Source organism: Sus scrofa, chromosome 11, assembly GCF_054392235.1.
Source record: "Sus scrofa isolate SSC_HxYL_T2T_F1_AM1 chromosome 11, Sscrofa_HxYL_maternal_Yorkshire_Landrace_v2.0, whole genome shotgun sequence".
In the NCBI taxonomy this organism is placed as follows: domain Eukaryota; kingdom Metazoa; phylum Chordata; class Mammalia; order Artiodactyla; family Suidae; genus Sus; species Sus scrofa.
The window spans coordinates 71,727,978-71,745,826 of NC_139393.1; the positions used below are offsets into that span (position 1 = coordinate 71,727,978).

The 17,849-nt window shown below is 40.2% G+C and overlaps 1 protein-coding gene across 12 annotated transcripts in view; it reads left to right on the top strand.

Annotated features, from left to right (window-relative positions):
- LOC110258728 (ATP-binding cassette sub-family C member 4) overlaps positions 1 to 17,849 on the top strand; it is a 208,159-nt gene that overhangs the window by 98,726 nt on the left and 91,584 nt on the right. For 9 of the 12 annotated variants that reach the window (XR_014819742.1, XR_014819746.1, XR_014819743.1 and 6 more), the window contains 5 exons: positions 679 to 879; positions 2,214 to 2,354; positions 3,135 to 3,172; positions 3,531 to 3,625; positions 5,028 to 5,174. Coding sequence is in view for 4 of the 12 variants with exons in the window: in XM_084982122.1 (XP_084838248.1) it covers positions 679 to 879; positions 2,214 to 2,354; positions 3,135 to 3,172; positions 3,531 to 3,625; positions 5,028 to 5,174 (622 nt within the window). In the remaining 8 variants the exon portion in view is untranslated. The remainder of the gene's footprint in view (positions 1 to 678; positions 880 to 2,213; positions 2,355 to 3,134; positions 3,173 to 3,530; positions 3,626 to 5,027; positions 5,175 to 17,849) is intronic. The other 3 variants (XR_014819744.1, XR_014819748.1, XR_014819745.1) reach the window with 1 other exon arrangement.

Genomic DNA, 17,849 nt, shown 5'->3' on the forward strand with positions numbered 1-17,849 from the left:
CACAGGCGTCCAAGACGTTAGTGTCACTTCAGTCTCTGTCTTGTGGTTCCTTGTTTAGTTACGTTATCAGGTGGAATATTGAATTTTCAGTTGGAAACTTCCTGCATTTGTGGACAGTGTGAAGACCATAATGACACAGCTCAGGGGTCCTCTGTCCAGGGCTGGTTCCTACACGTCTTGTCCCAGCAGGCAGAGGATCCTGTGACAGTGGTCAGCGAAGACTGATGAGTGACGCTGACCCATGCAGATGTGCTTGTGCCCACCTCGGGGTCAGTTCTAAGTTTCCTTCCTGGAATATCCTCCCAACTGACTGTTTTTTTTAAAATTCTGCTTGTCACAGGAGGCTTTTCTCAATTTCCATGTTGTCTAAAAAGACTGACTGATACTTCCACCAACACCTGTATTTCTTTCTTTCCTCAATGCCCATGGTAGTTAGGTCAGTGACTTCCATTTTTACCACACGGGCACACATTCATTTCATATCCCCCAGCAGCTACCACAGAGTCTGGCAGAGAATAGAGTGCTCAGTTCTGGGTCAAGTTGGACTGAACTAGATGTTCAACTAGAATTCCAGACCTAAGGATCATTTTCTTAGGAAGATCATAATTGAAGATTGTTTCACGTTTCTTGACTGATTTGTTACCAGAATGCAAATATATTCCTCTGAAATCATTTTAGGGCAAAATTATGAAGAAGGGGACTTTTGCTGAGTTCCCAAAACCTGGGGTAGATTTTGAAGATATCCCTTTAAAGGAGAAGGAGGCTGAACCACCTCCAGTTCCAGACTCTCCCACTCCGAGTCAGGCCTCTGAATCTTCTGTTGAGTCTCAAGAGAATCCCAGACCCTTGTTGGAAGACGCTGCTCCTCAGGACCAAGACGTGAGTTTCTCCTCCTGCACTGTGCCCTGGTCTGTCTGCAGTTGGTGGCCTCATGGCTTTTCATTCTGCTCCACATGGGGTATCTTTGTTTGTCCCAAAGTAGACCCTAAGTTTTCAAAGCCATATTCCATGGAATTTGTAGAATTAAAAGAGCATGAAAGGAACACGACTGACTGGGGTTCCCTTTGGGTGTAGGATGGAGAATCTTAGGGAGATCAGTGGTGGGTGTACTGCTATGAGTTCCTGGGCATATGTGACCCACACCGATACAAGAACTCCTCAGTTTACCATAGTTACATCCTTCTCGCTCTGGTGGCCCCTGGCTTCCCTTATGCATCCAGAGGCTTAATTTGAAGACCCCCCTAGACTGAGTCCTGCCATGGCCAGATGAGATCAGCTACTTTTCCTGTATGTTGGAATGCTCTGGCACTGTGACTTGTGGTAGTGTTTTGCCCCACTGTCAGATGGTTTGTGATGGGCCAGAGGTAGCAGGTGCAAAGGACCTGACACACAGTAGCCACTTTGGAGTTAGTTCCCGTCTTCCTTTCTTATCTTCCAAGATCTTCTGAGACTTAGAACTACTTCTTATCTACTTCGAATTCCCAGTGGTCACCACAGAGCTGAGGCCAATCCTTGGCCTGTGTGACTCTATGATGCATTCTAAGTCCTGCAGACAGAAATGCAGAAATGTACTAGATCTTCCTAAAAAACACATAGGTATTCCTCGATATCCAAACACTCACTGCCCAGACATGGGAGCTTGAATAATTTTGACAAGTATTCAGATTAGCCCTTTACATTTCTCACTCAGAAATCAATCTCTGAAATTCGGGAACCACTTAGATTCAGATCATATGCTATCTCTTGCTATCCAAACTCACATTATTCCAACTCATTGTGTGAACCTGGCTAGTATTTTGAGATCCAACTATGTTTTGTGTTTCCATCATTGAATGACATGAGCAATCTAGAGGGATACATCAGCTCCATGTCAGGTTTCTGCAGTTGTACTTGAAACGGGTATGTTGTGTGTGTGCTGTGAGTCATGATAGACTTTAAGCAAAGCCACCGAACAGTGAATAACCTCGTGCAAATGATGTTTCCTTATTTCTACCAGATTTCTAGAAGCAGGGTGTCTGGGTCCAAGGGTTAACACATATATAGTTTGTCAAGATATTTTCACACCTGCTCCATGGAGGTGGACCATCTTGCACTGTATCAGCATGGGCGATGGGTCTCTTTCCCCACAGCTTTGCAATGGAGCCATTGGACTTTTGAAATTTGGGGGGTTTTCATTTAAAATTTTGTCTCTCACTGCCATTTCCCCATCCCAGGCTGAGAATATACGGGTTACACTGTCACTGGAGAGCCGTTCAGATGGAAAAGTTGGTTTTAAGACCTACAAGAATTACTTCATATCTGGCGATAACTGGTTTATCATCATTTTCCTTATTCTAGTAAACATCGCAGCTCAGGTAAATAAGGGCATTTATTTTGGTTTCTGTCCTTAGCTTGATATTTACTTACTATTTATATTGTATTTGTTATTTATTATTATTGTTAATATGTATATTAAGAGACTTATGAGATTGTGGGATCTAGCTGGGTGAATCTGAAATCAGTCAGGCAGGTTCTCAGGCTGGAACATCGGGCAGGAGCCATTGCCACAGTCTTGAGGCAGAATTTCTTCCTCCTGCAGGAAGCCTCAGGTTTGCTCTAAAGGCCTTTGACTGACTGGACAAGGCCCCACGTTGTTCAGGCTGACCTCTTCTGCTTCGGTTGTCTTAGTGTAGATGTGAGCCTCATCTGCAAAATACCTTCATAGCAGCATCTAGACCAGTGTCTGGTTAAATCACTGGGAGTGGCCTGGCCCAGCTGACACACCAAACTGACCTCACAGTACCTGTCCAGGTTTTTTTCTTTGAAGAATCCCAGCATCCATACTATTATTATTATATTTTCAGTCCACGTGGATTTGTATTGAAACAGGTTATCTGTGGGGAGCAAAATAAGTGAGACTGACTTGTGTGTACATGGCAGAGAGCTTCTAGAGAAAAAAGGATGTCTTTTAAAGATTTTCACATGTGACATGCACTTCCCTGACCTCTGGTTATCTGGGGCATGGGGCTTGGTGCAGACCTGAGCAGGAAGGACCATCTCCATTTTCTGGAGCCTTCCCATCACCCATTGTCGTAAGTGGGGGTTTGAGGGGCTCAGTGATGTCAGCGTTTGATTGATGGTTGTTCCTGCTCCAGGTGTCCTACGTCCTTCAGGATTGGTGGCTCTCATCCTGGTGAGTGATTCCTGGTCTGACCCAAAGTGCTATATAATCAACAGGAAGCCTCACTTTCCCAGAGTCTGGCAGAGAGGTGGGGCTTGTTCAGCCTCCTTTGCTGATCTTCAAGTAATTTAGAAAGAAAAATTAAATTCCTGGTGCAGTATGAGCCTCAGCAGCTTCCTCACAGACAATTTTGGGAACCAAAATTCATGATTCAAGTTGAATTTTTGTGAGGTATATGGACATAGGGCCCTATGAGCTGGGAATCTTTTCCTAGAATAAAACACATCTTTTAAATTGAGGTTGTTAATTTTTTTGTTATTTATCTACATTCTATCTATAGAGTAATATTTATTTCTTCCCTGTGCCATAGGGCAAATGGACAGAGTTCCCTGTATGCCATTGCGTATTTAAAAGGAAAAATAACTTTCATACCTGATCCTGTCTGGTACTTAACAGCTTATTCAGGTAAAGTTGAATAATGTGGTCTATTATACAAGTATCTGAAGTGCTTACAGTGAGTGTGTGTGAGGGTTTCCAGGAACTAAGTCAGTAATGTCTCAACAGATTAAAAGTCTAAGGCACATTTACTCTGAGAATTAATTAGAATAATTGTTTTTAAATCTATAAACAAGAGGTTAAATGAAGACTCTCAATTTGCTCTGTGCTGGATTTTGGAAATTAAACCTGGATTGAGCACCGAGAACATCAGCCACTGAAAATCTGTGGCTATTGTCTATTCTAACAGGTTGCTTTAGCTAAATCTTACATCAATATATGGATGGGCAAGGGGATTAGAAATGGATCCCCACCCTGTGGTTCAGATTGTTCCATTTCCATCTGAATAAACCCTGGCTTTTATTGAACTTGGATGAGATCCTCTGGCAGCAAGGGCCCCCCAAATAAGAGCATTGTTCCCTTGCAGGTATGCAGAGCTCCCCTTCACCACACAGCTCATCTCCTGGGCTTCATTAATTACTGAAGAGAGAAGCTGAGCAGGAGAAACCAAATGTCTGGGAATTAGGGTTCCTTCTTTGTCTTACCTTGATCACAATGTTATCATATCCCCAATCTGTTCTGTTTTTGCAAGAGTTCTTAGAATATATGTAGCATTACATAGTTTTTAAAGGAAATCCTCATATAAAATATTAACTATTCCCACAGGAAACACTCATACAAGCTTTCTGCAAAGGTTATCTTTGTAAGGACCCACGCATTGAAATAAATCAATTACCTTGATCACTTGCTAAGAAATCTAAATCCATTAGTTGTTTACCTTCTGAATTGGTGAACTAGGGGGGCTTAAAGGAAGAAGAAAAGGGTTCTGTTATACATTCATATAGGATGGTAGGCTAAGGACAGAGATTGAATCCGCATCCTCTTGGATACTGGTTTGATTCTTAAGCTGCTGAGCCGCAACGGGAACTCCTCTCCTGTTGCCCATTATTTCGAGCTAGTATCAAAGCATACCTTAACCATAGATTATGAGACATGTTGTAAATAGTAAGATGTAAAATATAGAGAAAGGCAGGTCAACTGGTTTTTATAATTTTCTTCTAAGTTTTTATTAGAACTTGTAATGGAATTAGGAAAGCCTGAAGTTATAGTTTTCACCTGATTTTTTTCTATGTGATTTCTTTAATGAGAGGAGCATAGTGATTTTTATATTCATCTTTATAAGTATGTGTTGTGAATGTACTAAATTCCATAGAATCCATTATATATAAATTCTATATTCTACATATGAATTTATATATACATTATATTTATAGGGTAAAGTACATAACACCTTTATAAACTGCCTGTCATGCTTCAGCATCATTGACAAAAAGTCAGAGATCTTGTGCTGAGTGATGTTTCTTTATTTCAGTTCTAACTGTGGGTACCATCCTTTTTGGCATCACAAGGTCTCTGTTGATGTTCCACATCCTTGTTAATTCTTCACAAACTTTTCACAACAAAATGTTGGAGTCCATTTTGAGAGCCCCGGTCTTGTTCTTCAATAGAAATCCAACAGGTGAGTCAGACACCAAGTTTCTCAGTAAATATGTCTTGTTAACACGTTAAGTGCCTAATTACAGTTGATATTTGAAAATGGAGGAGATGCTTGGAAGACAAATCACAGTACATGTTGATCCATTTTTTACAAGAAATTTCACTGATATCTTTCTCCTACTGGAAAAAATCTGAAGATAGAAATATATAAGCTTTTATTCCAATTTATGTGTGTTTGGGAAGATAAATGAACATTCACTTTGTAGGATGATTTAGGAATACATTTGTTGTGTGGCATATGAAACACCCTACATTCGAGGCAAACATGTTTCAGTGTTATTGACTAGTTGCTAAAATCTTGCCTGTATTACAAAGCATTAAGCCAGGTTGTCTGCCAGGAAGGAACTTCTTTTTTTTTTTTTTTTGTCTTTTTGTCTTTTGTCTTTTGTTGCTGTTGTTGTTGCTATCTCTTGGGCCGCTTCCGCGGCATATGGAGGTTCCCAGGCTAGGGGTCTTATCGGAGCTGTAGCCACCGGCCTACGCCAGAGCCACAGCAACGCGGGATCCGAGCCGCGTCTGCAACCTACACCACAGCTCACGGCAACGCCGGATCGTTAACCCACTGAGCAAGGGCAGGGACCGAACCCGCAACCTCATGGTTCCTAGTCGGATTCGTTAACCACTGCGCCATGACAGGAACTCCCAGGAAGGAACTTCTTACAACGAAATTCCATAAGAGACAGACTGTGTGTTTCTTTCTTTCTTTGTTCATCCATTTCTAGAAACCCAGAACTCTAGCATGTGCCCTGATCTAAAATGGTAATGAAAAATTAATCAAAACCAAAGATTGGAGAAATGTAAATGTCCTTTTCAATACAGTTAATTCTGTAGTTTTTTCTGTAGTGGACTTTTAGTGACATGTGAGAGGTTGTGTGGCCTGTAGCAGGTGGATCTTCAGGAGTAAGATTCTCAATATGAGTGTCCTTGGAGGTTTCCCCGTGGTTGCTTCCTCTGCCCTGAGGCCTTTGACCTGTTCTGCTTTGGAAGGTAGCTCCTGACCTAGGTTCCTTCATGAAGAGTTAGTTCATCAGCAGATGTGCCTGCCCACTCTGTTCTGTTGGTTGGACTTATGGTGATCCCCAGGGTGCTTTGTTTTTGCAGGTGATGATTGATAGGACGTGTGGGGGCAAGGGAGGTGGGCTGGAGGGAGGACAGGAGTAGCCATGGCCTGACCATCAACCGGTCATGTGACCAAGGCCAAAGCAGGTAGCTACTGTTGGGCTGGTAAATCTCAAAGCAGAATGTTGTCATAGTTGTAAGTATGGAGTCTGGAACCTACTGCCTGGGTTCAGTCCTGGTGCTAGTTACTAATAGTGATAGATGGTTCTAGTTATAGTAATATTTATGTGCTATTCATTTAAATATTCTGCTTCTTAGTTTTCTTATCTGTGAAATGGGGATGCTACTCATACCTACTTTATCTATACCTTGACACTGTGGGCATTTAGCAGGTTAATACATTCATAGCACTTAGTGCACGGCTAGTATCTAATGAACCGTAGCAACAATGACAACTTGGTGTCTGGGAACTTCCTTTCCTGTGAAATGGGAATAACCGCTGCCCTTCCTGTTTCACAAGACTCTTAGGAGGGTGAAATAAGACTATTCAGGAAAGAAAGCATCTTGTGTAGATTTATTCAGCACATGTTTTTCAGTCCAGGTACCATACAGAACACTGGGTGGTAAACTCCTGAGGCCCCCACACATATCTTGTCTTATTATGAAGCCAGAGTGAGAAAGTGATTGAAGGAGTTTGTGCTTTTATAGCTGTGAAGTCTCTCCACTTTGTCAGCTAATGTGAAAACTATAATGAGAATTTTGGGAGCATCAAGTGTGACTGGATTTGTATTGTCACAGACCTCTGAGTGCTCATGACCACAGTTAACCAGGATCTTCATGTTCAAGATCCGTAGGCTCTTCCAGATGCGATTCATTTGTTATTCAAGGATTTGGGACCAAGTTGGAATCTTCAAGGTCACTCATCTGAGAGCTGCCAGGACACTACTGTTTGTTTTGCCTCCCCCTCCTGTATCTCTTAGCAGGACTTCATTCCTTCAAGAAAATAGAAGCTCAAATAAGTACTGCAAAGATAGACCTACTTGGCCCAAAAGGTCTAGGGACCTTGAATTATGTTACTCTTTTAGTGGTAGATTAAATTGAACTCTTTCCTATAGTTTATTTGTAAAAGTAGAATTTGCAATAGATTATTTATGATGGACTTTGTTTCTTGCATGTGATGGCATGAAGGAAAAACCACACATGTTGGTTCTTTGGAAGCTGTGTTTCATGGAACCAGACTACCCAAGCTTCCAAGTTCTGATGTCTGTCAATCAAGGAAATGAAACTGTCAAACACTTAATACATGTCCCTGGGATACAGTTCTGCATTGAAGATGAATTTTGGTACTTATGTGGCTTAAATAGTTGCTACCTGATAATTTTACATTATAAACTACAGACCCTTAGGAAGTGAAGATGAGGAGTTGATCCATTTAAAATCATTATAGACATTTAAAAACCATTATTGGACAGGGAGCTGAGAGGTAGGTGGAGATGTGATGTCCCAGTTCTACTGGAACACAGCCCTGGGAGAGCTGGGCCAGTCACTGCCCTTCTCTTGGCCTCAGGTCAGAAGAGGGGCCTTTTCACTTATCAAACATTTACTGGTCATCTACTGGCTGTCAGTTATGGTCCCAAGCATTAGGACAAAATGTCCCTGACTTTCAAGACATTTGCAAACTTAAATAATTGCCAACAATGGATTGTTAAAAGAAATTGTCAGTATTCTGTGGTTCCCTATAGAAGAGATACAGATTCAGAATTTAATACAGCTCTAGATTGGAGATCTTAATTCATGTATAAACAAAACACAGATATCTACAAGCATAATCCATTGCTGTATTTCTTCCTCATAATCAATTATGTAAGGGATGCCCTTGTTCAGAAAATATCCAAAAACTGTTTTCCTAGAATTTTAAGGCAAATTATTTTCAAAATATAACCACACCAGTGGAAGTATGAAAGGAATTTTTGAAATAAAGTGATTCTGTATTTAAGATCATCATCTCTGAGCGTATTGCAAACTCAGCTTGGTTTCTGACCAGACTCTTGATGATGCTGAAATGCTCTCCTGGCCCATCAGCGATTGTCTGGGTACAAGAGCTCATCTCTGAAAAGTGTGTTCAGGGAGGGCAGAGGGAAGCAGCACTCCCAGCGTTGGCCTTTGTAAATATCCACACACACCTCTCTTTGGGCTTTTTAGAGTCAGGTTATAGATGCCTCGGTGGTAGATCAGACATTAGCAATGACATTTAAAAAAATTTTTTTTTATTACTCAAATGAATTTATCACATCTGTAGTTGTATAATGATCATGACAATCTGATTTCACAGGATTTCCATCCCACAGGCCAAGCACATCCCCCCACCCCCCAAACGGTCTCCTCCGGAGACCATAAGTTCTTCAATGTCTGTGAGTCAGCATCTGTTCGGCAAAGAAGTTCAGTCTGTCCTTTTTTCAGATTCCACATGTCAGTGGAAGCATTGGATGTTGGTGTCTCATTGTATGGCTGACTTCACTTAGCATGATAGTTTCTAGGTCCATCCATGTTGCTAAAAATGCCGGTATTTCGTTCTTTTTAATGGCTGAGTAATATTCCATTGTGTATATGTACCACATCTTCTGGATCCACTCCTCTGTCGATGGACATTTAGGTTGTTTCCATGTCTTGGCTATTGTAAATAGTGCTGCAATGAACATTGGAGTACATGTGTCTTTGCGAATCGTGGTTTTCTCTGGATAGATGCCCAGGAGTGGGACTGCTGGATCAAATGGTAGTTCTATGTTTAGTTTTCTGAGGCGTCTCCATACTGCTTTCCACAGTGGGTGCACCCATTTACAATCCCACCAACAGTGTACTAGTGTCCCTTTTTCTCCACACCCTCTCTAGCACTTATTGTTTGTAGATTTTTGGATGATGGCCATTCTGGCTGGTGTAAGATGGTACCTCAGAGTGGTTTTGATTTGCATCTCTCTGATAATGAGTGATGTCGAACATGTTTTCATGTGTTTCTCAGCCATCTGTATGTCTTCTTTGGAGAGCTGTCTGTTTAGACCTTCTGCCCATTTTTGGATGGGGTTGTTTGTTTTTTTGGTATGGAGCTGCAGAAGTTGTTTATAAATTTTGGAGATTAATCCCTTGTCAGTGGATTCACTTGCAAAGATTTTCTCCCATTCTGTGGGTTGTCTTTTTGTGTTGTTTTTGGGTTTCCTTTGCTGTGCAGAAACTTTTCAGTTTGATTAGGTCCCATTTGTTTATTTTTGTTTTTGTTGTCAATACTCTGAGAGGTGGATCTGAGAAGATGTTGCTGTCGTTTATGTCAGAGAGTGTTTGGCCTATATTTTCCTCTAAGAGTTTGATAGTGTCTGGTGTTATATCTAGGTCTCTAATCCATTTGGAGTTCATTTTTGTATATGGTGTTAGGGAGTGTTCTCATTTCATTCTTTTCCATGTGGCTGTCCAGTTTTCCCAGCACCACTTATTGAACAAGCTGTCCTTTCTCCATTGTATATTCTTGCCTCTTTTGTCACAGATGAGTTGGTTGTAAGTGCATGGGTTCAATTCTGGGCTTTCTATCCTGTTCCACTGATCTAAATGTCTGTCTTTGTGCCAGTACCATGCAGTTTTGACGACTGCTGCTTTGTAGTATAGTCTGAAGTCTGGGAGCCTGATTCCTCCAGCTCCATTTTTCTTTTTCAGGATGTCTTTGGCTATTCTGGGCCTTTTGTGCTTCCAAACAAACTTTAAAATATTTTGTTTGAGTTCTGTGAAAAATGTCCTTGGTAGTTTGATAGGGATTGCACTGAATCTGTAGATTGCCTTGGGTAGTATACTCATTTTGATAATATGAACTCTTCCAGTCCACGAGCATGGTATATCTTTCCATCTATTTGTGTCGTCTTTGATTTCTTTCATCAGTGGCTTATAGTTTTCAGAGTACAGGTCTTTTGTCTCTTTAGGTAGGTTTACTCTTAGGTATTTTATTCTTTTGGATGCGATGGTAAATGGGATTGCTTCCCTAATTTCTTTTTCTGATCTTTCATTGGTAGTATATAGAAATGCTGTCAATTTCTGTGTACTGATTTTGTATCCTGCCACTTTGCCAAATTCGTGGATGAGCTCTAACAGTTTTCTGGTAGAGTCTTGAGGATTCTCTACGTATAGTACCATGTCATCTGCAAATATGGATAGTTTTACTTCTTCCTTTCCAATTTGGATTCCTTTTATTTCTTTTACTTCTCTGATTGCTGTGGCTAGGACTTTCAGAACTATGTTGAAGAGGAGTGGCGAGAGCAGACATCCTTGTCTTGTTCCTGATCTCAGCAGGAATCTTTCAGCTTTTCACCATTGAGAATGATGTTCGCTGTGGGTTTGCCATATATGGCCTTTATCATGTTGAGGTAGGTTCCCATTATGCCCACTTTCTGAAGGGTTTTTATCAGAAATGGGTATTGGATTTTGTCAAAGGCTTTTTCCGTGTCTATTGAGAGGATCATATGGTTTTTATTCTTCAGTTTGTTCATGTGGTGTATCACACTGATGGATTTGAGGATATTGAAGAACGCTTGCATCCCTGGGATAAATCCCATTTGATCATGATGTACAATCCTTTTACTGTATTGTTGGGTGTGGTTTGCTAGGATTTTGTTGAGGATTTTTGCATCGATGTTCATCTGTGAAATTGGCCTGTAGTTTTCTTTTTTTGTGGAGTGTTTGTCTGGTTTTGGTACCAGGGTGACGGTGGCCTCAGAATGAGTTTGGGAGTATCCCTTCCTTTGCAATTTTTTTTTGACTTTTTTTTATTTTTTTTTTATTTTCCCACTGTACAGCAAGGGGGTCAGGTTATCCTTAGATGTATACATTGCAGTTACAGTTTTTTCCCCCACCCTTTCTTCTGCTGCAACATGAGTATCTAGACATAGTTCTCAATGCTATTCAGCAGGATCTCCTTGTAAATCTATTCTAAGTTGTGTCTGTGCAGTTTTTTGAAATAGTTTCAGAAGGATAGGTGTTAGCTCTTCTCTAAATGCTTGATAAAATTTGCCTGTGACTCCATCTGGTCCTGGACTTTTGTTTGTTAGAGGTTTTTTAATCACAGTTTCAATTTCAGTTCTTGTGATGGGTCCATTCATCTTTTCTATTTCATCTTGGTTAACTCTTGGAAGCTTGTACTTTTCTTTCTTTTTTTTTTTTTTTTTTTTTTTTGTCTTTCTGCTATTTCTTTGGGCCGCTCCTGCGGCATATGGAGGTTCCCAGGCTAGGGGTCGAATCGGAGCTGTAGCTGCTGGCCTATGCCAGAGCCACAGCAACGCGGGATCCAAGCCTCGTCTGCAACCTACACCCCAGCTCTCGGCAACGCCGGATCATTAACCCACTGAGCAAGGGCAGGGACCGAACCCACAACCTCATGGTTCCTAGTCGGATTTGTTAACCACTGAGCCACGACAGGAACTCCAGCTTGTACTTTTCTAAGAATTTGTCCATTTCTTCTAGGTTTTCCATTTTATTGGCATATAGTTGCATATAGTAGTCTCTTATGATTCTTTGTATTTCTGTGATGTCTGTTGCTACTTCTTTTTAATTTCTAATTTTATTGATTTGAGTCCTCTCTCTTTTTTGCTTGAGAAGTCTGGCTAGGGGTTTCTCATTTGTTGATCTTTCCAAAGAACCAGCTTTTCGTTTCACTGATCTTTTCTATGATTTTCTTTGCTTCTGTTTCATCGATTTCTGCTCTGATCTTTATGGTTTCTTTCCTTCTACTAACTTTTGGTCTTGTCTGTTCTTCTCTCTCAAGGTGCTTTAGATGTAAAGCAGCTTGTTTATTTGTGCTTTTTCTTGTTTCCTGAGGTGGGCTTGTATTGCTCTAAACTTTCCTCTTAGAACGGCTTTTGCTGCATCCCATAGGTTTTGGAGTGTCATATCTTGGTTGTCATTTGATGCCAGGTATTTTTTAATTTCCTCTTTGATTTCTTCAGTGATCCATTGGTTGTTTAGTAGCATGTTGTTGAGTCTCCACGTGTTTGTGTTTTTTGCAGTTTTTTTCTTGTTGTTGATTTCTAGTTGTATTGCGTTGTGGTCTGGAAAGATGCTTGGTATGATTTCAATTTTCTTAAAGTTACTGAGGTTGGATTTGTAGCCCAGGATATGATCAGTCTTAGAGAATGTTCCATGTGCACTTGAGAAGAATGTGTATTTTGTTGCTTTTGCATGAAATGTCCTATAAATAGTTATTAAGTCCATTTGGTTTAATGCGTCATTCAGGGCCTGTGTTTCCTTATTGATTTTCTGTCTGGTTGATCTGTCCATTGCTGTAAGTGGGGTGTTAAAGTCCCCCACTATGATTGTGTTATTGTCGATTTCTGCTTTTAAGGTTGTTAGCAGTTGCCTTATATATTGTGGTGAACCTGTGTTGGGTGTGTAGATTTTTGAAATTGTTATATCATCTTCTTGGATTGATCCTTTGATCATTATGTAATGTCCTTCTTTGTCCCTTAAAATATTCTTCATTTTAAAGTCTATTTTGTCTGATATGAGTATTGCTATTCCAGCTTTCTTTTGATCCCCGTTTGCATGAAATATTTTCTTCCATCCTCTCACTTTCAATTTGAATGTGTCCCTAGAAGTGAAGTGGGTCTCTTGAAGACAGCATATATATGTGTCTTGCTTTTGTATCCATTCAGCCAGTCTATGTCTTTTGGTTGGGGTGTTTAGTCCATTCACATATAAGGTAATTATTGATATGTATGTTCTTATTGCCATTTTATTAATTACTTTGGATTTGGTTTTGCTGCTCTTTTTTCTTTCTTTCTTCTCTTGTTCTTTTCTGCCTAGAGAAGTTCCTTTAGTATTTGTTGTAAGGCTGGTTTAGTGTTGCTGAATTCTCTCAGTTTTTGCTTATCTGTGAAGATTTTGATTTCTCCTTTAAATCTGAAGGAGAGCCTTGCTGGGTAGAGTAATCTTGGTTGGAGGTTTTTTCCTTTCATCACGTTAAGTATATCATGCCACTCCCTTCTGGCCTGCAGTTTCTGTTGAAAAATCTGCCGATAACCTTATTGGGGTTCCCTTGTATGTTATTTGTTTCTTTTCCCTAGCTGCTTTCAAGATTTTCTGTTTGTCTTTAAGTTTGGTCAGTTTGATTAATATGTGTCTCGAGGTGTTCCTCCTTGGGTTTATTTTATATGGTAATCGTGCTTCCTGGATTTGAGTGAGTGGTTCCTTCCCCATGTTAGGGAAGTTTTTGGCTGTAATCTCTTGGAATATTTTTTCTGTCTCCTTCTCTCTCTCTTCTCCTTCTGGCACCCCTATAATACAGATGTTGGTGCATTTCACATTGTCCCAGAGTTCTCTGAGACTCTCTTCATTTGTTTTCAATCATTTTTCTCTTTTCTGTTCTGCAGCAATGACATTTTCTAAATAAGTAATGTTATCATGAGATAATCTGTGGTGTCTTGAGTGTTCTTTTCATTCTTGGGAACCAGGATTAATCTGTTATAATTTTCCCCATCATTTAGGTAGAAACTCTTTAATATCTAGAAAAAAGATGAAGAACTTCAAAGTACACTTTGAGTGAAAGTTTATTAAAATACTGTGATTACATGGAAAGCTATCATAAATTCCAAGTCTCTTCTGGAAATATTTTCTTTTCATTATTGCATTTGTGTTTTATTTTTTAAATGATTTTTTATTTTTCCATTATAGTTGGTTTATAGTGTTCCGTGTAAATCAAGTCACACATACTTATATACATGCTTTTTCTCACATTATCCTCCATCATGCTTCATGACAAGTGACTAGATGTAGTTCCTGGTGCTATACAGTAGGATCTCATTGCTAATCCATTCCAAATGCAATCTGTTAACCCTAGATTCCCAGTCCATCCCACTCCCTCCTCCCCCCCTTGGCAACCACAACTCTGTGCTGCAAGTCATGACTTTCTCTTCTGTGGAAAGGTTCATTTGTGCTGTATATTAGATTCCAGATAGAGGTGATATCATGGTATTTGTCTTTCTCTTTCTGACTTAGCTTGCTTGGTATGAGAGTCTTAGTTCCATCTATGTTGCTGAAAATGGCATTATTTTGTTCTTTTTTATAGCTGAGCCAACTAAATCTAACAACATATAAAAAAAGATCATACACCACAACCAAGTGAGATTCATCTAGGTTCACAAGGGTGGTTCAACACACGCAAACCAATCAACATCATACACCACATTAACAAAAGAAAAGTCAAAAACCACATGATCATCTTAATAGATGTAGAAAAAGCATTTGACAGAGTCCAACATCCATTCATGATCAAAACTCTTACCAAAGTGGGTATAGAGGGAACATACCTTAACTTAATAAAAGCCATTTATGACAAACGCTCAGCAAATATAATACTCAATGGAGACAAGCTGAAAGCCTTCCCACTAAAATCTGGAACAAGACAATGATGCTCACTCTCATTATTCAACATAGTATTTGAAGTCCTATCCACAGCAATCTGACAAACAAAAAAAGAATGACAGGTATCCAAATTGGAAGAGAAGAGGTAAAATTATCACTGTATGCAGAGGACATGATACTATATATAGAAAATCGTAAGTAATCCACACAAAAAACTACTTGAACTAATCAACAAATTCAGCAATAGCAGGATACAATATTAACTTTCAGAAATCAGTTTCATATCTGTATACTAAGAATGAAATATTAGAAAAGGAATACAAAAATACAATACCTTTTAAAATCACTCCCCCAAAATTAAATAGGAATAAACCTGACCAAGGAGGTGAAAGACTTATATGCCAAGAACTATAAAACATTAATCAAGGAAATTAAGGAGGATTCAAAGAAATGGAAAAAATATTCCATGCCCATGAATTGGAGGAATTAATATTGTAAAATGTCCATACTACCCAATCTACAGATTAGATGTGATCCCTATCAAATTACCCATGACATTTTTCACAGAATAGACCAAACAATCCAAAAATTTATATGGATCCATAAAAGACTCAGAATTGCCAAAGCAATCCCGAGGAACAAAAACCAAGCAGGAGGCAAAACTCTGCCAGACTTCAGGCGATATTACAAAGCCGCAGTAATCAAGACAGTGTGGCACTGGTACCAAAGCAGACATACAGACCGGTGGAATAAACTAGAGAACCCAGAAATAAACCCAGACACCCATGGTGAATTAATCTTTGACAAAGGAGGCAAGAATATAAAAATGGAAAAAAGTCTTTTTAGCAAGTGGTGCTGGGAAAACTGGATAGCCACATGTAAATCAATGAAATTGGAACACACCCTCACACCATGCATGAAAATAAACTCACAATGGCTTAAAGACTTAAATATGAGACGAGATACCATAAAACACCTGGAAGAGAGCATAGGGAAAACATTCTCAGACATAACCGTACAAATGTTTTCTTTGGTCAGTCTCCCAAGGCAACATAAGTAAAAGCAAAAATAAACCAATGGGACCTAATCAAACTGACAAGCTTTTGCACAGCAAAGGAAAAAAACAAAACAAAACAAAACAAAAAAACAAAAAAGACAACCTATGGAATAGAAAATAATTTCAAATGATGCAACTGACAAGGGATTAATTGCTAAAATATTTAATTTTATTTTATATTGGAGCATAGTTAATTTACAATGTGTTAGTTTCAGATAGACATCAAGGTGATTCAGTTATACACATATCTATTCTTTTTCAGATTATAGAATAGAGTTCCCTCTGCTATACAGCTCCCTGCTGATTATTATTAGTAGATGTTTAATAGCATTTCCCAGTGTGTCCAGTAAAATAGCTCTGTGACATAGATGTGTTGACATGAATTTTCTGAGTCACTGAGGTCAGTCCCCAACAAGCATTCTTCTTACTGATGTTGCTTGTGAACAAGCCTGAGTTTGATTCAGAAGCAAAGGAAAGCTTTATTCTTTGATCAAAATGTGAGCGGTACAAGCTTGAACTCTAGGGTACATGCTTTCCCCTAATGGTCCTGGGCAGGGCAATTTTATAGGGTTCTTATTAGTGCACTCGGCCCACTGCCGCCATCTTGAATTAGAGCCACTTCCCACTAGGGACTCTGGTCTGAGAGCCAGGTGTGAGGCCTATGTATGTGTTACCCTATGAACAGGTAAAACTAGACTTTCAAAGAAAAAAAAATTTTAGACTTTATTTGACTACCCAGATTCTATTTTTATTTTTATTTTTATTCTTTGTCTTTTTGGGGCCACACCCACAGTGTATGGAGGATCCCAGGCTAGGGGTCTAATCGGAGCTGCAACTGCTGGCCTACACCACAGCTCACTGCAGTGCTGGATCCTTAACCCACTGAGCGAGGCCAGGGATCGAACCTGTGTCCTCATGGATGCTAGTTGGGTTTGTTAACCAGTGAGCCATGAAGAGAACTCCAGAGTCTGTTTTTATTTCCTGGGAACTGTTAGTGGGTTTTGCCAGTGACAGTATGATGAACCAGACACTTTACTTTGAAACATGAATGTCCCAAGTCAGAATTTGCTCGAGCACCTCTGTACATGAGGCATTGGTCCAGGCACTGGGGGGTAACAGCAGTGAATGAAACAAAACCCTGCCCTAATAATGTCCATATTCTAATTTAATTTGTGTAGATAAAAAGGACACAAATGATTGTTAGTTCCTAGTAGCAAAGAATGGGATTTAAAAGGCAATAGTTATACATGTAGGTAAGACAGGTAAATTTAAAGGTTTTTTAGGCAGAAGCTGTTACTGATCCCCACTCAGTTGTGACCCCTCTTCACCTAGAGTGACAAAGGCTGCTTTTGAAACCAGGTTCTGTTTAGCAGAGCAGAAATTTTATCCATTGATTAAGGAATGAGGAGGGAGAGCTCTTGCTCTAAAAACACCTTCTCCCCAAGGGGGCGGGGAGGGGAGTAAAGGAGCTTTAAGGGGTAGGAGGCAGGCACACCGCTGGGGCTCTAGGAGGTGGGTGGAGATTTCCAGGAGCAGCTTGGGGAGCTGGGGCACACTCAGTCTTCCAGGTTCCTTTGCACATGGCAGGAGTCGTACCTAGCAGAGTATAGTTCCCCGCCTTGGACAGGGATCTTAACATGGTGATGAAGCAGAGGTAACTTTCAGACACCTCCTGGTCTCATCTGCACAGGCGTATTCCTGTGGTCACATCAGAGCCTTTTCAGGGTGACTGAACACTGCATCCTCTTAAAGCACGGCTGCGAAACATCTCTGTCCAGTTCCAAGTGCTTTTAGAAGAAAAGGCAGGGATTCTTGAGCCCTCAGGGGAAGATATGGGTGACAACAGAACATCATCAGAAATGTTCAGTTTCTTCCTTGTCACTAAAAGTATGGGCTCTGGACAGGCAGCATCAGCATCACCTTGGAGTTGTGAGAAATTCAGAATCTCAGACCTCAGGCAGCACTCTTGAGAATACATATATTTTAACCAGATCCCTGGGAGATATGTGTACAGATTAAAGTTTAGGAAGCGTTATTGATGTGCGGGTTGGGCGATTTCTCATCTGCCTGCACTTGGATCCACAGGAACCTTCCACGGGCTGGTAGTTTCCCCAGCACGTTTATAATGGAAGA